Source organism: Argentina silus, assembly GCF_951799395.1.
Source record: "Argentina silus genome assembly, chromosome: 5".
NCBI lineage: Eukaryota > Metazoa > Chordata > Actinopteri > Argentiniformes > Argentinidae > Argentina > Argentina silus.
The window spans coordinates 13,883,356-13,904,988 of NC_139659.1; the positions used below are offsets into that span (position 1 = coordinate 13,883,356).

General features: G+C 41.5%; 2 protein-coding genes across 4 annotated transcripts; one reads left to right on the forward strand and one right to left on the reverse strand.

Moving 5' to 3' along the window:
* Positions 1-1,021: 1,021 nt before the first annotated feature.
* On the reverse strand, positions 1,022-14,410 carry scarb2c (scavenger receptor class B, member 2c). 2 transcript variants are annotated; one of them, XM_083670842.1, is made up of 12 exons: positions 14,037-14,410; positions 13,309-13,466; positions 12,519-12,663; positions 11,903-12,094; positions 11,363-11,454; positions 11,001-11,120; positions 10,046-10,224; positions 9,592-9,710; positions 7,355-7,428; positions 4,374-4,425; positions 3,846-3,998; positions 1,022-3,493 (listed from the first exon to the last, which is right to left on the reverse strand). In XM_083670842.1, exons 1-12 carry the CDS (start codon positions 14,157-14,159, stop codon positions 3,452-3,454), a joined length of 1,449 nt encoding a protein of 482 aa, XP_083526968.1. In that variant the 5' UTR covers positions 14,160-14,410; the 3' UTR covers positions 1,022-3,451. The 2 variants fall into 2 exon arrangements, with proteins under 2 accessions (XP_083526968.1, XP_083526969.1); XM_083670843.1 differs by lacking the exon at positions 11,001-11,120.
* A 343-nt stretch (positions 14,411-14,753) lies between these two features.
* Positions 14,754-20,871, forward strand: LOC310804792 (TERF1-interacting nuclear factor 2-like). 2 transcript variants are annotated; one of them, XM_083670137.1, is made up of 8 exons: positions 14,754-14,837; positions 15,581-15,783; positions 16,125-16,223; positions 16,325-16,420; positions 16,522-16,632; positions 16,915-17,038; positions 17,171-17,527; positions 17,767-20,871. In XM_083670137.1, the coding sequence occupies exons 1-8, from the start codon at positions 14,816-14,818 to the stop codon at positions 20,001-20,003; spliced, it is 3,249 nt and encodes a 1,082-aa protein (XP_083526263.1). In that variant the 5' UTR covers positions 14,754-14,815; the 3' UTR covers positions 20,004-20,871. The 2 variants fall into 2 exon arrangements, with proteins under 2 accessions (XP_083526263.1, XP_083526264.1); XM_083670138.1 differs by lacking the exons at positions 17,171-17,527; positions 17,767-20,871 and having other exon boundaries at positions 16,526-16,632; positions 16,915-16,941.
* The last annotated feature ends 762 nt before the right edge of the window (positions 20,872-21,633 follow it).

Sequence of the window (21,633 nt, forward strand, 5' to 3'; positions counted from 1 at the left end):
GTCTTGGAGATAACCTGGAATTGTATGTGTCCTTGAAAAGCTAAGGGATGTTCAGAGAGGGGATAGAGGATGAATATGACTGATACTTCTGTTATATTGTGTTGTGTTGTGTTACGTTATGTTATGTGTGTGCAATGCTAGCCTGCCTGACCCTAACCCTAACCCTAACCCTAACCCATCCACAGGTCCAGTCGGCTCCGCTTTCAGAGGAATGGACGACAGGAGGCCTGATCCACCGGGCCAGGCGCTCTCTTCTCTGGCGCTGGAACAGCCTGAAGACCGTCGGTGCCGGCTGCAGGGAGCATGAAGAGTGTGCCACCAAGTTCTGCAGGTAGGATCCTATCTACAACATGCTGATTGATTGCTCCTAAAGCGCTGTACATGTTTAATTTGTTTACGTTTGTATTTCTATTCCCGTCTGTATCAGGAATAGAATTTCTGCCGGTGTCGTGTGTTACATGTTTGTACTTCTCATGCGCTTTCGATTCTAATTCGATTATTTTTTTTATTTTTTTTTTGTAGGAAGAAGGTGTGCTCCTTCAAAGTGTTTAACTCTTAAACTGAACTGAGATGTCTGCTACCCCAGGAGCCAGCCTGACAACGTCCAGTCAACGCTCACCCTAACCCTAACCCTAACGGAATACTTTACTAATGCTCAATTAATGGAACACCTGAAGTAAGACAACTCATCTGATATGAACATGGGATATGGGAACTGCAGTTAGTTCATCAAATACTGCAAATATTTGGTAAAAATAGATGAACCAAATGAACTTGTCCACTAATCAAAAAACAATGTATCAGCTGCAGTACAGCAAAACTGTGAAACAATCTGTACAACTTGTAAATGTACTGTAGGTGCCAAAACCATGTCTCAACAAGCACCACTTATGAATAATCACATAACACTGGATGTCTTTAAATACTGGATAAAACTGTATAACACTGGGATAACGCTGTATTTGATCAACAATGTTTGAAGGAGAAAATACAGACATGCAGACCAAGAATATGAAGCACACTGAGTTTATTGTCATGAGAATGCTGCTAATACTGCAACAATGATTTATATATATTTAAGTAAGCATTTATATATTTGTATATATTTTGACAAGATTGTAAACAATGTAAATACTGTTGAAATATATTTTATTGTATTTTTAGAAATGTTAGTGCAAGTACTTTATTTTGTTTACAAAACAAAGAGGTCATGCTGGCTGGATACATTTCCTGAAGCATGATGCAATAAATGGACAGTTACCATGACATCAAACTGGGAATGAGTGTCACAACCACAAGTACCCCTAAAATCATTATTCCCATAAAACCTCAACATTAAATTTTCCCTATAACTCAAATGTAATCATTTCCACACAATGCATTTCATTCTGTATTCTGTTACACGGACAAAAAAGAACAAGCAATTAAAGCCGCCAAAGCCATCGTGAACAAATGTGTACAGAAATGGTGGTTAACTATAGGGTTAGATCATTATAATCATAATCATAATTTGGGAGAAAACGCGTTTGAGAGACGATAGTCAATTGGTTTTGGATTATAGATGCCTTTCAGGGTAAGGAACCAAATATGTAAAATGTGTAATTAGGGTAAGGGTTAGAACTATCCCTTTAACAAATACAGTAATGTAACACTGTGGGTGAAATACAGTACCTGTGTTTAAGAGGCTGGATATGGCAGCCCTCATTAAGGGCCTGAAGCTTCCCTTTGGATTGCTACTGTAGTGTAGAACCAGTCAGTATATTGTAACTGTAAAGACTTGATCCAAGCAGATTGGGAAAAACACACTAGGGACATTAGAAACATCAGGCTGATATTCTCCAAATGACTTCATCTACTATTCAGTTTGACCCTAAACAGGACTTTGACAAGTTCTGGCAGCTTTTACTATTAAAACACACTAACACAATAATGTGTAATAAATAATAAAGTAGATTCTGAATCCCTATCATTTCTTAAATCTACAGTATATGGCCAGTTCAGAATTACACACATTTAACTGAACTGCTGACCACGAATAATCAGAAAACATCATAAAGTGCAGACAAATTACAAATCATAACAGCAGATAGTGATTCTGGAGGCAAGCAGTAATGTTGCACAACATATTTGTAGCTACTGCCGTCACCGCACGCACGGCAGTGTAAACAACTAGACTTTGCAAGCAGGAGTTGTCATGCAATGGTTTTCCTTTTGCTCAGAACTAATCATGAAACCAGTGGAGGCTGGTGGAGGACAGAGGAATGGTATCAAACACGTGATACCATTCCTCATTCCATTCCATGCATTGCAATGAGCCTGTCCTCCGATTTCTACCTCCACCAGCCTCCTCTGCGTGAAACAGTGGCTTTCATTGGCTGTTCACTGAATACAATCCTTCTGCAGAGTATGTGCATGTGGTGAAAAGGTTCTTTAAAAAGATCAAAAGGTTCCTCTGACTATAACTACATACCTGAAAAATAAATCAGAAATAGGAGTGGTGAAAAACCCTCAACAATTCAAATCAAAGCAGTAGGACCTCAAATATTTCGCACAATTCCGACAGATCATTCCTCAAGCCTGTTGGGCTGACCGGTATAAAAACATATAAAAAAGGTGATGTCACCAGGTTGAGTAAGAATTGTTTACCTGCTCTCCCTCCCCTGGTCTGCGATACAAATGGGATTTTTTTGATACATTTTCAAATACTTTTATATATGATATGATATAGTGCAATTCTTCCAAAAGCATATCTGTCATACCTGACCTGGGCAATTTGCCTGACCCTCTCCCTCTCCCTCTCCCTCTCCCTCCCCCTCCCTGAGGTCATATAAATCCGACATACAGTATGTATTCTGTAGTCTCTCCTCCATTCCTTGCATCCTCCATCCTCACTTCCTTCTCATTGGATGAGAATATCCAAGGTTCCTCCCCTTTAGTTATTCTCCTCCAATGCAGTTTGAGAAGAAAGCGTGGAGAGAGGAGACAAGGAATAAAGGAGAGACTCTTGGGACGCAACCCACGACTCTTCACACACCAGTGTTCCACTGTTACCATGACTACCACTCCTCTGAGTGACAGCTAAAACACAACATACAAAGGCTGTTGATTAAAAACAGGCTATTACAGATCGGTCGAATAAAAAAGCCAGACAGAAACATGTTAAACGAATGAATAGGTAATGTGTAAAAGCCCAAAGTCCTTTGACTAAAACAGTCTTGTCACTGTTGACTTTGTGTAAATGAACAAACTCAGACCCAGACCTAGCTTGGCCCTGATGTAGCCTTAATGTAGCATTGGTTAGGTGAAGTAGTTGCTGGTGCGGTTATGGCAGGAAGCTGATTTACTGTAGTGAAATGGCAATAGTGTACAGAAAGGAACCCTTGGTACAGGAAATAAAGCATGCAGGGCAATCCTGTCTTCCTGTTGTCCCAGGAGTCCTCTTCCTGTGGAGCTAGGATGAGGTCAGCAGGGGCTGGCGTTCTGCAGGAGAGCCCTGAGAGGAGGAGACAATAACAGAGAGAAAGAGCTAAACATATAGCCATATTGTGATCATATCATTGTGTTGTTACCAAAATAAAGATGTGCAGAGTGGATTTGACACTGCCTGGCCTGTTTTTTTCTCAGATAAGAAGATAGGTAAGCAGATCGCCTATAACCCTATAAACAATCTCATGTGCCCGTTTTTTAGTTTTTTACCATCGTAAGAAAGAGGCACATACTGTATCAATCATCCTGTACGGTAGCTCTGTGAATATTCTTAAAATCCATAATGATAATCCAATAATCCAGATGAAACAAGAGACATGTTAATAAAACCAGTGTCACCCTGAGCAATGACCTCTCACCTCAGGCGTCTTTTGATGACACATGAGCACCATGAAGAGCAATCCTATTAGGATGCCTAGGCCAATGATCATGAAGGGAATGTTGACCACTACATTGCCCTCGGCGACCACCACCCGCACTTTCTTGGCCGACTCGTCGTCGATGGCGACACTCTGCAGGAGGAGGGAGATGGAACAGGCGTTTCTCAACTCAACTGGTTTTTGTGGTATGGCAGGCTAGCATGTTTTTGTTCTAGGCCAACACTCACACCTAACACCTGATTCAACTACTTCAACTATCATCGGGTCCCTGATTGGTTGAATCAGGTGTGTCAGTACTGGGCTAGAATGAAAATAACAAACAAACAGATACAATAGAAATACAATATGCTGTTCATTGCAGGGGAGGCTGGTGGAGGTAGAAATCGGAGGACGGGCTCATTGTAATGCATGGGATTCCATACCATTCCTCATTCCATTTCATTGAGCTCGTCCTCTGATTTCTACCTCCACCAGCCTCCCCTGGTACATTGTATAGGACAGACTTACCTCATTGAGGTAGACCACAGGGAACACCAGGGTCCTGATATCTCCAGTTTGTCTGGAAGAAGAAGAAAGATCACATTATAGAAGAGAGATGTACTGGACTGAACAGTCACAAGTAGGAAACACCTCATCACACTGTGACATAGGCCTAAAACACTGAAACACAATGACATGTAGGCCTTTCACTTTCCATCTTATTAAATTACAAGACCAGTAAGGCTTACTAGTCAACTCTATGAGAGTCAAATAGTGAAACAAAATAAAGATTTCATCAGATACCTTATAAAGGAAACCCAATTAAAATCACAAAATCAGCAAGGGACATTTTAAACTCTGGATGTAATACTATCATTATATTGTCTATTGTTAATCATGTGTACATTTGTATTTGTTTATATTGTATTGATGTTGATTGTTTGCTGCTCAGGGACTACATATGAACATTAGCCATCTACCTAAATCAGGTGCAATGACATGTTATACCACAGTCTGACAAATAAACATAAAAAAACAAAAAAATAAGCATACTTTAGCTGGCTAAGCTATTTGCTGCCAAACAAAACAAACATGGCCAGATTAACGCTGACATGGGGGAAACCACTCCGGATGACTGGATCTAGAAATGAACACGAAAATAAGGAACAGGAAATAGTTCTGCCGGGAGGTTCCAGTGCTTAATCATCGAGAGACAATCATCGAGAGATAATGCCAGAAAACTCAAGACAAATCATCAAACGAGCATCTCAAAACCTGTCAACATCATAACACCATTACAGTATATGGTGACAACTTCAGACACGTGAAATGATTGAGCTTTGACCGACCAAAGTTCCGTAATAACACCATCATTAATTTACAGTGCTGTTTCTGGACAACTCAGTGATTGTAATCAGCAGGTTATCATCAGACAATGACTGCAGACTGATGACCTAAATGGAAGGATAGAAACACCATGTCATGTCATTCACAGCATGAGTGATATTTATAGGCAAAGCTCGCTTGTCTGGGAGGACATATTGTTGAGATCAGTGGAGGCTGGTGGAGGTAGAAATCGGAGGACAGGCTCATTGTAATGCATGGAATAGAATTAATTCTTCATTCCATTCTATGCATTACAATGAGCCGTCCTGCTATTTCTACCTCCACCAGCCTCCACTGGTTGAGATTGACGACATGAATTGTACATTTCGCTGTATAATTATGATATATGATTACCTTTCTATGTGCACCAGATGAGCTTCACTATAACTGTGACCCACACCTTTCTAAATATTGAGTAAGACGTCACATACTGGTATGTGTAGTATAAGTGACTCATCTCTCTGAGCAAACGTTGAGTGGTTTAGTAATCAGCTCACACAAAGTCAAACCAGCCCTTTGGGTGAACATTTATGACCCTCTCACACCCCTACAAGAGCACACCTAAGAAAATGATCGCTCAACAACAAATTGTGGTGACTTGCTCAGCTTATTCTTCCAATACAAACTTTAAAGTTTGAGTCATACATTTGTGAGTATTTCCAGTGAAAATTCCCACAAGCATACATGTTTCTTGGAATGCATTTCCTACTTCCTCTGTCTAGTTCATGCTGACAGCAGCAACTGCACTTGGCCTGAGCACACGGGATCTGCAGCAGTTACAGTTGTGTTTAAACAGTGAAACTGATCCCGACACTGGACACTGCAGCTGTGGACCTCCTGTGGAGTGTCAGTTCGCTCTCTGCTAAGCTAAATGTTACTAATGGCTACATACAGAAATATTGTACATTTCAACTATCATGTCTAGCCTTAAATAAACAGGAGTGCGGTTGAGTGATGTTGCGTAGACTGCTAAAGTCAAAGAAGTGCAAAAAGGGCAAAGGCTTTCTCCACGCTGGCATTTGGCAGGGCAAATACACGGCAGGCTACATGGCCATCGATCAATCAGTATTCCCCACTGGAAAGTGACTCATGCCACAGGAGAGCCAAATGATAAAAAAAACACATCCTAGATATGCACTCCAGTAGACCTCGCTCCAGTGCAGACGTCGAGTGAGTTATCTCAGCTCGTATAGACCTACATTGAATGCCAACTGCCAAAGTTCACAGGGCAAAGCTCGAGTTTCACTTAAACAATTCTGCTTTTTCAATTATGATTAACGACAATAAAAATGACAAAATAAAAGGAAATGGAACGATTGACAGCTCTGGAGCAGCAGTAAGAAAGTGTCGTCATTGATTCGCTTAAAAGCAGAAGCCAAGGATGTCATATTTGATACTGTTTCCTTCATAGACCCTAACTGACCTAACCATGTTGGAAAACATGTGGTTCACCGTCACTACTGATTAACGTCCCATGTTTTTCCATGTAACCGAGACTCGTGACAGACTAAATGACATGGTACGGATGTTTCAAATTCCTTGGAGACGGTCCATGTAAATATAGATTGCCAAAGCCAATCAGAACTAAAATAAACTTGCTGTTATGGCATATGCACTGTCGGTGGAATCCTAAGTGGAGATCCGCGTGCATGCGTCTCTCGAATCGAACACATTTCCCATTGACATCAATGCATGACTTACACAAATGTGAATCTAAAAGTTAAGGTCCCAACCTGTATGAGTAACTGTATAGGAATTCAAATGGACTAAGAATCTGAATGCTCTTCATTACCTGTAAACCAGGGGAGGCTGGTGGGGGTAGAAATTGGTGGACAGGCTCATTGTAATGCATGTAAAGTTTGATACCATTCCTCACTCCATTCCATGCATTCCAATGAGCCCATCCTCCGATTTCTACCCCCACCAGCCTCCCCTGCTGTAAACATACATATACAGTAGACCAAACCACCATCAGTCACGTATGAGAGGAGCTAGACTAGTCGCCTTCAGTGTCAGAGACTCTATCTGGAACTAAGTGACTTCTGTAGGAATGAGCCGTGTTGAAACAAAGTTATGGCTTTGAGGTTGGAGATGTTCTTTGTTCAACACCGTTCTTACTGTACCTGAAAGTAGGGATCTTCTCCACGAACACATTCACTTGGAGTCGCTTGGCTGCCTGAAGGACCAGGCCTGTGAGCTGTTGGAAGAGTTCACAGCTACATTATATGGAGTATCTTACCATAACACATCCAGGTACATAAGACACTATTCCAGCAATACAAGTTACTATAAATTATCAACAAATATGCATGTTACAGCTAAAATGCTTTGTAAGAAACAAAGTGAACAGGTGAAGATCATCAATGAAGTGCTACAATTTATAGTTAGTTAATTAATAATTAATAATTGATTATATACATACATTATGGGTGACAGTAATAGTTGATCAGTGGTGTACGTTATACATGTCTAACGAGATCAATCAACATCTTATCATTACTCAGTTATTACAACAACAAAAAAAAACTGACATTGGATGTTAATCCACTTTGACCAATAACAGTTACTGCTGCTAGTTACACAGGCAAAATAGAGATGACAATACACAAAAGAACAGTGTAGATATGATTTTTTTCAATTTTATTATTTATGAATATAGCGGTCAAAAACGTATTTTAAAACACAAAGCCATGATGTACTGCAAGTATGCTATTTAGTACAGATTCCCTGTCTCTTTTTACCACTACGCATGATAGTTGACCTATCCTTGGAGTAGTATTACTATGATCAAATGTAACCAGGGCATGCAATTAACGTTTTGGTCTACCAGCCAAGGTGTCTGGTGGATGAGAAATTTCACAAACCACTCCGATTTTTTACCTGCCAAGAATTGTTTGAACCAAAATAAAGGCAAAAACCACACAAAAAGTGGCTGGTAAGACTGACAGATTTACCAGCCAATAACATCATTTACCAGCATTTGGCTGTTGGCCAATTGTTTGCCCTGAATCTAACCCTAGAGTAAAGGAACTATGAAGGCCGTTATCATAACAGCACACAGAGATAACATTTTCTGGAATGTTCTACAAAACTACTGAGAGATACTGTAGATCTGAGCACTTAACTCCGATATTTACGTACATCTCGCATTGATGTCAATGGGAAATGTGCGTGATGATTCATGATACCCACGCAGATCTTAAGTTAGGATTCCACACAGAGTGTACTGTATATGCTCTATCAAAGGGAAGGACACTGAGGGCTGGTATTAAAGGACATTTTACTGCCTGGACTACATCCATAGTAGTTTTAAGCAACTCTGCACTTTATAATGTACAATATATAAAGGATCATTTGTCATTCTTCTGTTGTGTTTTGTGTGTGACGCGTGTTGTTGTGTTGAAAGCCATGGAAGCTGAATAAGAATTAAAAAATGTTATACCCTGAAATTTTTTTACAATAAAGCTTTTGAGCTTCAACTTAAACAGTTCACGTTCGGGCATGGTCTCTGGGACACGCAACTATAACCTTAGAGTGACACTGACGAGGCTGTCTCCTCCTGAGACAACGTAATTACAACGTCTGATAGCGAAGCCCTACAGCTTTATCTTTAGTGTTTCTGCACCGGGTACAGAACAGCCCCTTTACCAGCCCCAACAACATCCCTATAAACCACGGCCTATCACCCAGATGGACTTTAGCCAGCCATGAACACTGCGTTGGACTGGCTCTGTCGTAGTGACTTTTGATTGAATTGTTACTCTCTCTCTCTCTCTCTCTCTCTCTCTCTCTCTCAAGAACAGTGACTTTTAAAACGCTTGAGACTGTTTTGATCAAAGGAACATACTGTATACTCTTATCAGTGTGGCCAAAGCTGTGAAGACAGTACAATGATTAGATCCTTCCCTGCTGTGTCTGACAAAACCACACGAACAAGCAAACAATAAACATGCAACACGGCTGGACACAGCAACTCAGCATTGATGGCAAATATGGTTTCTGCAGAACCCACCTGTCCCACAATTACATTTTTGCCCTGGGCATCATAGCAATCATAGCATTAGCATCTTATTTTGTGTGCATCAGTGGAGGCTGGTGGAGGGAGAAATCAGGCTCATTGTACTGGAATGAGAAATGGAACACGTGTTTGATACCATTCCTTATTCCGTCCCATGCGTTACAATGAGCCCGTCCTCCGATTTCTCCCTCCACCAGCCTCCACTGTTGTGCATTAGTGAGACAACATAATACTCCTTCTTCAAAAGGTGCACAGGATCATGAGCTGTTCTAATGTGGTACTGTTGTGCCCTCTAGTGGTGTCAACTGAAAAGACATGCTGAAGCCAGCCAAAAGGTCATACCGGGTTGATGTCAATGGCGGTCTCATGTTGCTCCTTATCGGGATACATCCCGAAAATATCTTCCACAAATTTCTCATCTGCCTGGTAGAAATGTGGAGACGACATAATAATCGGTGCATCTAAGGATAAAAAAAAGAAAGAAATATTGTGTATGATCTTCCCACTCATATGATATGGTGAGACAGAGAGAGAGAGAGAGAGAGAGAGCCAGAGAGAGCCAGAACAACTTGGAGCTGAACGCTCTAAAAACTGTAGAGATGGTAGTAGACTTCAGGAGAAGCCCAGCCCCAACCGCCCCCCTCATCATGTGTGACTCCCCAGTTAACATTGTGGAGTCATTCCGGGGACAATAATTTCACAGGACCTCAGGTGGGTGGAGAACATCACCTCCACCATCAAGAAGGCCCAGCAGAGGATGTTCTTCCTGCTTAAACAGCATGGCCACAGTACTCACTTTGCTTACAGGCGCTGACATTAAGCAGGCCAGAGCCCAGGCAGTTCCCTGGAGGCACACAGAAGCCAGCATTGTCAGGGTTCACTGTCATGTTAGCAAACACTTTGCTAGGCGGTACGAAGCGGTAGGCAGGGATCCCCTTCACACTCACGTCCTCCTCAAAGAGGGCATACATCGACCTGCCAGGGAGGAGGACACACAGAGACACTACGGGTTAATGGACACTTTATGGGACACAGACAGAATCAAAAGCAGTGTCCCTCAATCCTGGTCCTGGGACTAACATGCCTAGAACTACTGTAACAACCCTGATTTCACTGATCAAGGGACTGATTGTAAGTCTATAAGTAATATTTTGTTATATAACCCAGAAACAGGAGTGAAGAATGCTGATTTAAAGCTTTGTGGGGAATAGAAACTACAGAGAAAAGCACAGTATAACTGAGAGTTATTGACTGTTGTTGGACAGCACCTTTACTCCCCTTGTGAGTCCCTGATTCAGCTCTACTCTACTCAGTGAGTAGAAATAAACTGGCAGACACATTTGTTGTGTCTAGAAACAAGTTGTGGGTAAGCTAGCATTGACCTAGTTCCAAAGGATAATACCAGTCAGACTAAATCACTGTTCTCAATCTGAGGCACACGCCTGAATAAATGCAAGAAGGTCTTTGACAGCCGTTGTTAGGTGGAGAAGAGCAAAATAGAACAATGACACTGGGCCCAGTTTCCCGAAAGCTTTTGCAGTTTACGTGGTACTTTATTTTTCCCGACATTCCCGGCTGCAAAAGAGTAACAACTATAAAGTGTATGTTTGGCGGTCAATCCTTTGCGGGTGAGAAAACAAGCTTTTGGGAAAGTGGGCCCTGGCTAGTGGCTACTCAAGCCGTACAAGGAGGCCCAGTCCCAGCCAATTAAAACCCCCTGCTCCATCCAGTCAGTCTTGACGGACACCAACCTGCAGAGGTCAGAGGAGAATATGTAGAGCGTCTCATTCTTGGAGATGATTGGATGGAAGGAAGCCCCGTTCGTACCGTTGATCATGTTGCACTCGTCTGTGCTCCACCATTTGAGAGAGCTGCCAGCAAGGAATACGAGAGAAGATCAAGAGGATCAATAGATCGATATAGCAAGAGGGGAAGGACATGATCAGGTTAACCAATAAAACAGAGCCCTGTGTTCATCTTTGAAAAAAAGCAAGAAAAAAAAGCCACAATCTAACAATTGATATGGGTTATACAAACCCGGTTTCCAGATTAGTTTGAGTTTGAAGTATAAATACATGCTGGAATGTTCTAAAAGACAATTAGTTTACTGTACATTTCACCCTTCCACAGAGCCACTCTGGAAAAGTCTTTGTAATTCTGTTGTCCGGTGAAAAACACGTAATCCCCATCATTAGTGGCATTCATCTGCAATACAAACACACAACCGGGATAAAACAACGGCTCATTGATTAGCACACAACACCGAGCACTGACCTCGAGGGAATTCATAGACCTGTTGTGGGTTAAATACTGTGTGTTTGAATGTAAGTAATCTCTATTCAGATGGCAAGGCTTTCATAGGTCTACGACAGTTCTATACTTGCTTTATGAGGCGAAACGGACTATTGTAGTTACATTACGCACAAGTGACAAACACTGGAAAAACAGCATCTTAGTGGACCAAAAGGGACAAGGGAAGGTAGCCTGTATAATGCAACATCTTTACTTAACTATATAAAAAATGGCTGCCTGAGGAAGACCCTGTTTGGTCAAAACGGGTGTCACAATACGTAAGTGTGTTAAATGAGCCATAGTAGATTCTGCTTCTCAGGAAAGTGAATAGGAGGGGGGGGTTAGGGTTAGAGAGACAAACCTTGTAGAAGAGGCCAAACATGTCATCTAAATCAGGTTGTAAGACTTTGAGAGCACTGAGCAGGCCATCCTGGTAGCCCCAGAGCAGCTCTCCCACCGTGTGTGTAGTGAAGAGGCCTTCGTTGCTGGATCTCATGTAAGCTGAGATGATATTGCTAATGATTGAGTTATGCTTGAACTTCTCCATCACAGTCTAAAAGTGAGAGAGAGAGAGAGAGAGAGAATGTAATACAGATTCATACCGGCTTCAAAGGCAATAAACATGTCGAAACTCAAATGTTCCAGCACTACAGTAGAGAATCTAAAAAGTATTTGTTTTAAAAAAAAGATTGTTTGCCATCAACTGTCGATAGCAGGTCTCTGGGATTACTAAAACATGTGATTCTTCTTGTGCAACAAGGAGGCCTGATCAATTTGAAATGCAGCTGACTCAGCTTTGACACTGTAGTGTCAATTGTTTTACTGAGGACATGAATAGGACACATTCAGTATTGCTGCACAAGAACAATCATGTTTTTGTGATGACCTGGAAACCTGCTATTTGCAATGAATTTAAATTTGGGCAATGAAACATTTCTCACACATAGAACAATAGGAATTTCCCAGCAGTGACCCACCATAGCTGGGACGTTCACGGTTCTGATGAAGTCATTCTCTGAGCCTCTGGACATGTCGGCCTGAAACACGTAGGTCTTAGTGTTGACAGCAGATACTTTGGTTCCATTCTCCAGAAAGTTCACTTGCTCCATTGGCCGGAATTCCCTGTGTAAGGAAACATTTCAGGACAGTGAGCTATGACAAGGGCATTGAAAGGGGTACTCAAGGGAATATCCAACAGGACTGTCATTTTAAGGCAAACCAGACAAGATCTGGCATAAATGGGTGGTCTTGAGACAGCTGTACCAGCTAATGCAGTACGTGTGAACTTAATGGATCCAGCTTTTGAGAACAGAGAAGACACCTCTATCGATAAATCATGAGTTTGGGTAGATGGGGCACAGAATGAAGGTGGAAATTGTGCTCTCTATACACAGAAATTAATCCCTATAGCTAGTGCAGACAGCTAACATCGGCAAGCAATGTCACTGGTGGATGTGGTCCACTTTAGGTCACCTGAGCTCATAGTCACTGGGTGACAACAATCATATGACAGCAGTTACACAACACATGACATGACTGTTGTCATCAGTATTTCTCAGTCCTTTCTATTTTCACACTTCTTCCTGAAGTCTGCACTTCCTCTCTCACTCCCCCTCACAGAATACAAGTACTGGATTGGTGTAAGCGTGATCAAGACTGGGACCTTCCACCATAGTTTGACACCAGTACTGTTTCGCTTTGGTACCCATTAGGGAAAGTAAAAATGAGTGCACACAGAGAATTGTACACCAACAACCTACATCTCACCTGTACGTGTAGGGTCCGATCTCTAATACAGCTGGGCGTTCTCCAGCCAGAATCTCAGAGGGGTTAGTCACATTGAAGAAGTAGAACTGCATGTAGACCGGGGGAGGTGGGTTCTCCCATGCTTCAAATGCCTCTGAACCATTTCTCAGCACTATTTCCTACGGGTCAAAGTGCATTGGGTCAAACAAACGGACAGACCAGCAGTGGCTGGTTAAGTGTGTGATTGACACAGAAGTTGATGTAATCAACTCACATGACTAAAAATACATATACTGTGCATATTTTATTAGATAGGACAAAACATTAGTGGGGGGGACATATAGGCTCTAGGAACGTATGATGAATATGATGTTAACAACAATGATCATTAATTGTCTAATAAAACGTGGGTGTTAAACTTGATAAATGCAGTTATTCTCACGTAAATAGGATTCCCAGCTAACTTGTGCCAAAGAAAAACAATACTTTCACCTCCCAAGTTTCCTCTGGCAGTGTTTTAACTAAACATAATATCAATAATTGGCAATTTTAGCAAGAACTAGCTTGCCAGCTCTAGCTCACATGATCTGATAGAAACTGAAATATTGCCAGGTGGTACAGTAGTTGAACATTTGAGTCATAGCTAGTAGTTAGCTGGCAACAACCTGAAAAACAATAGCTGCTGTTGCTGCTGCTGACAATGTAAGATACATAGCTAGCAACAGGACACAAATGTAGTGCTAGCTTACCTTTTTTATCCTTGAGTTGAGGATGTTTGAAAATACCTGCGACAACTCCAGAGAGATGCCTGCGATCAAAAATAGTATGGAAATCACTCCAGTGCTGTAAATACAGCATGACTTCAATGTCATGGCTGTGCAAGTGAATAGCTAACGTGACCCGGTTTGTTTGTGTGAAATTAGGTTGGCTGGCTAATAGCTAGCTCGCTATGCCAATCGTGTCTAGCTGTTGTCACTTGTTTTGATCCCTTCTTCTTCGGTGGGTTTTATGGCGATGTTTTGACTCCTATCAAAGACCTTTTGTTTGTACAGTCCAGATACACAACTGTCATTCATTTCCGTTTTAAGCGAATTGTGTCGCACTCCACATGTCGACAGCTAGCTCAGAGTCTACGTCCACAGCTGTAGTATCTTCTGATACAGCTGGATTTACAGTTATAGTACACTCACTGAGCACTTTATTAGGAACACTATGCTAATACTGGGTACGGCCTCCTAAATCAGCTGACAGCTGATTTAAAACCAAAGTCAAGTCCGGTGTCCCGTGTGATCTAATGTATTAAAAATGAATGTATTAAAAACCGAAGCTCCTACAATGGTTGTAACGTCTGTGCGCGAATAACTTGTGTTTGCCGAAGATACACAACTATCCTTCATTTCCGTTTTAAGTCAACTGTATCGCATGCGCAGATGTCAGTTCACACAAGCGAAGCTAAAGTTGGAGTTTCAATTCAGGCATAACATCAGACTCAGCTCACACGGGTCAGCACAGCAGGTGTGAAGACATAATGCAACATTTAATGGACGCTGGTAATGGTTTTGACTTAGTTTGGTTCTGAATCAGCATTGTCAGCTTTCTTAGTTAACTCGCTAGTTAGACCTAGTTAGCCACCACGACATCGTGGTCGTATTGCTAGCTATCGACATGGTATGATCCTCTGTCAACCTCTCGTTGCTTTGGTCCACACTAAGAGGGTGATAGATCAGTGGATATATAGAGGTAAATGTGTACATTTCCCGTTTTTACACATTTCTCATAACAGATATACCAGATTTATTATAAAGGTGTAGTTCAGTGGGCCACCAACAAAATGTAAACAATGTCCTGGCGACATGTTCTTGTTTGTAGTGTGACCCACCATGAGAGCATTATTATAATTTTTTTTGTCAAGTCTCCTATGACAACAGAAATATAAACAATGGATAAATAGGTCATCATAACAAAGTCCCACCATGATATGGGTCAAGGGGACTGAACCAGTAGCCTAGGATCTATGCCAGTGTGATTGCCAGTATGCATGTGCATACATGGGAGAGTAGAACAACTGTCCTACCTCATCATAACCAAAGTAATGATCCATTCCATCTACTCCATTGATTATGTTTTTGTTGTCACTGGAAACAAATTATGTACAGCTTCAAATCATGTTTTAAAAAAGTAATCCTGATTTTTCATTGAATATCATCCCTCATTATTAGTGGACACGTCCATTGATTCCTCGTTGCAGTGGAGTGTTGGCCTATCAAGCTAAATGAATCTGTGTTTTCTCCAGGTCCCTGTCTTCCTCTGGCGTCTCTAAGCCTGTTTGTTCCTCCACTGCGGCTGGTGTCTGCTGCTCTATGGCAAGTTGTTCAGAGGAGAGTCATAAAGGAATACGGGTTACTGGAGGAGTTTGTCACTAGGGTGTTGGAGACAGTCCCTGATCTGATGAGCCACAGAGAGAGAGTCCAACTCATCATGGGGCTGCAGGCGAGGGTAAGAGTTGGGTTCAAACCTAGTGTCTTTCCACAACTACTGACTTACAATACAGTGTCAGCTCCACTGAGCTAAGGAAACTTTATTATTATTATTATTATTATTATTCCCCTGTTCCTACTTGAATATTGCCCACTCACATTTGGCTGCTCTAATTGCCATTAAACACACAAGCTATTTCGATATCTTGGCCAGCGAGGCAGGGCAACACCCAGCTCAGATGGTTTTACCTACCTGTTACTAAGCCCATATGATTTTTTGCTCAATCAGTCACAATTAGATACTGGCCTTTGCCTAATTTGGTAGAATTCTAAATAAATTGAGCTTTTCTATTCCATCAGCTGGTTCTGGAGCTGTGTCGTTCTGATCACCCTGCCAACCCTCAGACCATCCAGCTACACCTGAACAAGATGATCACCTCTCATAGGGAGGAGGAGGAGGTGAGTGTTACTCAAGTCCTGTGACTGGTGGCTGGTGTTAAAATCTGGCTTATTATAATCTAGCTCAATTTATTAAACTGTGCTAAACATATTTGTTACAGATGTGTGATGCAGAGGTGGAGGCATCGGTGTTAAACTTCTGTAAGCTGGTTCCAACCCTACTGGAAGACCCGGTTGAGAGGGAACACTTCTTCCAGGTCAGTGTTCTGTGTTGATTTCATTCAGAATGATGCTTCCATTACCTGCTATTTCACTTTCAAAACTGTATGCAACATTACTTATTTACAAACTTTCCTAGAAAGTCTTTCCAGAGGAATTTGGCCTCAAGTATGACTCAGCACTGCAGAGTCTGGTGTGGGAGTTCCTCTCCAGGTTGGAGAAGCTTCTTCCAACACCAACCTTTGAACAGGTAACCTTCAATCATCTTACTATCTCATAGTCAGAGTCATACTGTATGTTTGGCTTTGAAGAAGTAGGCATTTAATGGGTGGACCAATGTAGTCTGTTAAAACACTTTTGAAATCACTTCTTAATATTGTGCTGATAGAAAATGTTCCTTATCTGGTCAAATCCACGGATGCAGTGATGCATTTGCCGAATTCAACCTCATGCTGATTTTGGTGAATATTGAATTTTCAAAATAACCTCTTATATTGCAATTTCCCTTTTCAAACCATTTTTTCTCTGTTAGACTGCATCGTGGTTGATACAATTCCCCTCTGTCCTCGAGGAGTATGTGAAGTCTGTGTATCAGCCTGAGCCTCTGAAGACCCTTCTCCAACACCATAACGGATATGGAGGTTTGGACATAAATGGTAGGTTATGGATGACTTTGATAGAGAATGTTATCTATTGAAAGATAATTGTGACAAGGATAAATATGAATGAGTCCCATAAATTAAAAAAAAGTTGGAACTTGAAATGAACTTTTCCTCTCCTGTCCTCAGCTTCATCCTCTGTAGACGAATATATCCTTCGCTCGCTGTCTCTCCCTCCAATAGAGACAGTTGAAAACTCAGCTGACCCACAGATCCAAACAGAACCAATGCAGGGATTTATGGATGTTCTAAGCCATGCCTCGTCTGACAATGAGTCAGAAATGCCATCTTTGTTTGAGTCCAATCACATGGAGAACAAACTGTGGATGAACTTGGATAAAAGTGTTGAGGTTGAACTTGTCTTTGAAGAGGGAGCATGTATGGATGAGGAAACTACTCAGAGAAAATGTAATCTAAGAAGAAAGAGGCTGCAGACAAAGAGAGTGGGATGCCAAAAACACAAAATGTGTGTCACATCACAGAAGGGTATGTAGTTAATCAGAGAAATTGCATTTGACTCCCTCTTTAATTTGCATTGTTACAGTTTCTAGGTTTGACATAATAATATGACATATGTATAGTTGAGGTGCATGGACTTGGATCAAAACAGTTCATGCATTTCAGCCAGCCAGTGTATCGATTACCTTGTGATCCATACTTGTTCTCCCTGACTTTCAGTGTTTTGATATCTTCATATTCTCATCACTTTTCTTCTTCACCACCAGGTGGAGCTCCTTGTGCACTCCATGTCGACTCTCATTGCCCATTCTCTTATATGGAGGAGAAGAAGCTGCACCACCACATTGAGAAGCTTCACCCAGTAGAGCATAGTGGTCATATGGCCAAGGGGCAGAACAGAGAAGAGCCCCCTGACAGTGTACCTCAGTATTCAGAGCACAGCACAGAGCAGTCCCCCAAAAGAAGCAAGCGTGCTAAAATATGCTCGTTATGTGGAAAGTCTTTCGTCGAAGCAAAGGATTTGACAATACACATGAGATCTCACATTGAGCAGGGCCCTTACCAGTGCACCCAGTGTGGAGAAGGCTTTGATCACACTGAGGACCTACAGAAACACCAGCAGAATGAGAGATGTGAGAAGGCAGTCCATAACCAGAGTTCAATGAAGGCTCAAACGGAAGAGGATAACATGTCTACAACATCTGTGGAGGATTGGACAGAAGTATCTGAGGCCTACAACACTGTACCCAAGAACCCAACAAGTTCCAACGCTTTTCCAGCTCAAAGACGGTCTTACAAAGAAAAACCACGATCTAGATGCCATGTGTGTTCGAAGACTTTCAGTACTTCAAGTTCCATGAGAATTCACCTGAAATCCCAGCATGGTGAGCTCCCTTACCATTGCCTCGATTGTGGAGAAAGTTTCAAGAGTAAACTTGATTTGACGAAACATAGGGCGGTATGTTTACAGGCCACAAGGCTTCTCTCTTGCGATGAGTGCGGTGAGACCTTTGAACTCTCTGAACCAAATGACAATGAGGAGGTGAATCAACAGCAGCTTCCAAGGAACCCTCATCCAGAGGCCAGCGGTCTTTTAGCATCAGTGGAAAATAGGACAGAGATACTCCATTCCTCCAGCACTGCACCCCAGAACCCAACAATCTTAAAAGTATCTCTTCCCAACGTAGGTCTTTACTTAACATGCCTTTTGTGTAATGAAACCTTTGAAAATTCATTTAAAATGAGAGAGCATATTATACTCAAACATGATGCTCCTCTTTACATGTGTATCGGTTGTGGGGAGAGTTTTACAAACCTGCGTGATCAGCTAGCACACAAGCCGTGTTTGGGAAAAAATATTCCGGACTCCGGAAAGTGTCCTGTGTGCAGAAAAAAAACCTCCCAGTCTATGCAGAACCAGAATACCATGTCTAAGGAGGTGGATCTTGAAAGACAACAGCCAGACTTGTCTTTGGCTGCTGGGGAAAATGAGATGGAGATCCTGCAGTCCTGCAGCACTGATATTAAGTTCTCAGATGATTTGCACCAACACCAGACAAATGAGTGTGAGGAAGTCGACTTTCAGAGACAACACCACGATTTGAGAGAGGAGGTCAGTCCAAACCTGCATCCTAGAGAAGATGATCCTGAAGACGGCAGGACGTCTCCGGCCTCAAGGGAGAATGGGACCGATATTCCCCAGGCCCACAACACCTCCCCTCAGATCCCAACAACCTCCAATAGGCCCGGAACTCAGTCAACGCCAGCCGATGTGGTTCTACCAACATGGACCGGAAAATGTCCTTTGTGCCACAAGACTTTCAGAAGGAATGCTTACTTGATTATGCACATGAGACGCCATGGACAACAGGGAGCCTTCAGCTGCACTCAGTGTTCAAAGAGCTTTGCTTGTAACAGAGAGTTGAGGATGCACCAGGCCAATAAACGAGGTTGTGGCCCAACGCGCCGTAATCGTACTGCCGATTATGAAAGAGACGTGTCTGAGGACACTCCACTCTTCTCTTGCCCCCATTGCATCAATCAGTACAAGAGTGAGAAAAGGCTAAAAACACACATGGAATGTCACAATACAAAGGGGTTCTCTTGTAAATATTGTGGCAAAATGTTTGCAGAGAAAAGTCAATTATCCAGACATATTCACATACACACAAGGATACAGCATCTCTGTGACACATGTGGTAAGGATTTCGGAAGCGCAGCTGGTTTGAATATACACATGCGAGTTCACACAGGAGAGCGACCGTACCCTTGCACACGTTGTGACAAACGGTTTTCTTCTAAGGGTGGTCTGAAAGACCATCAGTACATACATACAGGAGAGCGGCTATACGCATGCACTTTGTGTCAAGCACGCTGTGTCAGTAACATCAAATTAAGACTTCATATGATCGTCCACACAAGGGAGAAGCCTTTTAAGTGTGTTTGTGGAAAGGCATTTAGAACTAAATGTTATTTTAAATCTCATCAGAAGAAATGTTCTTAGTTGTCTTGTCTTGGATGGGCATTTTCTTGTGTCAGTTATCATGTGTGGGGCAGATTTGATTTATATACATTTCTATAAATTGTTTAAATAAATAATTAGCATCAGAGCGAGTGTGTGCGGCTCTCTTTCTGTCTCTTAAGTTTCACCCACCAGCCTTCTCACCAAACAATGGTGTGTGTTTTTGAATGCAGAATTGATTTATAACATCACTGGCTCACAACTATAGATGGATGTGCTGGATTTCAGTTGAGTGTTAAAGACTTGACCCTGTTTATGTCAGCAACATATGAACAAATCATTATTGTCATTGTTTTCTTTTTGTGTTGTTTATGTAGAACTTGTTGAAAACTGTAGCATCGTAATAAACCCACCAAATGCTCAGTCAACAATGTGCCAATGTCTTCTCCCATACTGGTCTTCTGTGATTGTCATATTTCACCAGGACATCCTGCCCTAACTGTAGCGTTCCATTTCTGTCTTGTTAAGCACCACTCTCTTAGCTTAAACAAATAGATAATCAACCTTTGGTTTTAAAACAACAACAGCCATGTAGAAAGCACATTATCTCGCTGGAATGCTATTCTTCAAATAGTCAACAGTTTTATCTTAAGACATGCCCTTTTAGCCTTTAGACTTTGGGTGATTTAAGTCGGTAAGTCATTCTTCTTCTTGTTTTTTTTGTTTTGTTTTGTTTTTTTATAGCTTATCCTATTTTATTTTATTTAAAAAAATAACTCTGGAAAGGCTATTTTTATTTTCTCATCATGCATTAGCCTCTACAGCCAGTCCTCACTGGATCTTTGCTTTTATTGTTTGTATGTCCATTGCTGTCACTTTCGTCCTCGTTTTTTTATCTGGTCTTTTTATTTTCTCCATCTGTTTTTTTATGTATTTTTCCTGTGAAATGCATTATATAAATACATTTGAGTAGCCTACTTGTCAGTAATGAGTGATTTGAAATCCCTATGCTTATCTTTCTGAAACTACTAGTTACTGTATATCGTAATATACATATTTACATATAGTAATCTAGTCACAGTTTTCCATTGTATACCCTATTTCGAGTATAATTTGTTTATCTGTTCATCTTACTGTTATCCGAGTGATAGGTCATCTACTAATGTGTCTTTACTCAATTGATCCAATCCAAATGCTACAATCTTTATTATTTTATTCCAATTATTATACACAACATAACTATACAGAAATATACAAACAGTACCATAATACAGTCAAGAATAACAAACATGAACTGCACATTAGACATTAGGCAATGAAATGAAATTACTTAGATAACTGACCGTGGAGAAAATGTAGTTACATTGTTATCATTTTATGAATGAAGAGAGCCCTATTGATTGAGTCAGCCAATTGGCAGCGAGCTCACCTGATTGCAGATCTGTGCCGCAACAAGGGGTCACTTCGAACGCGCGGACGAGAAAAAGATAGCAGCACACGCTCGAGGGAGATTTACGTCCGCGGAACTTCAATTGATCAGGCTCCTAATAATAACGAAGCGATGGTCATCAAGAAAAGTAAAACGGTCACTCTTGAAAGACGCGGTGATTTAACTTCATTGTATTGCATCATAGGAAGATATGGTCCGGCGGTGGCTTTGGCAATTATTGCC

Excerpts from the sequence above, each read along its gene's own strand:
- scarb2c (XM_083670842.1), bottom strand. The coding sequence starts at position 14,159 with ATGACATTGAAGTCATGCTGTATTTACAGCACTGGAGTGATTTCCATA. Across the intron at positions 11,121-11,362 it reads GCTCTGTGGAAGGGTGAAAT|CTCTCTCAAATGGTGGAGCA; the intron begins GTACAGTAAACT and ends CCTTGCTGGCAG. Across the intron at positions 7,429-9,591 it reads CCGCCATTGACATCAACCCG|CTCACAGGCCTGGTCCTTCA; the intron begins GTATGACCTTTT and ends CTCTTCCAACAG.
- LOC310804792 (XM_083670137.1), top strand. The coding sequence starts at position 14,816 with ATGCAACATTTAATGGACGCTG. Across the intron at positions 15,784-16,124 it reads TCATGGGGCTGCAGGCGAGG|CTGGTTCTGGAGCTGTGTCG; the intron begins GTAAGAGTTGGG and ends CTATTCCATCAG. Across the intron at positions 17,528-17,766 it reads GTGTGTCACATCACAGAAGG|GTGGAGCTCCTTGTGCACTC; the intron begins GTATGTAGTTAA and ends CTTCACCACCAG.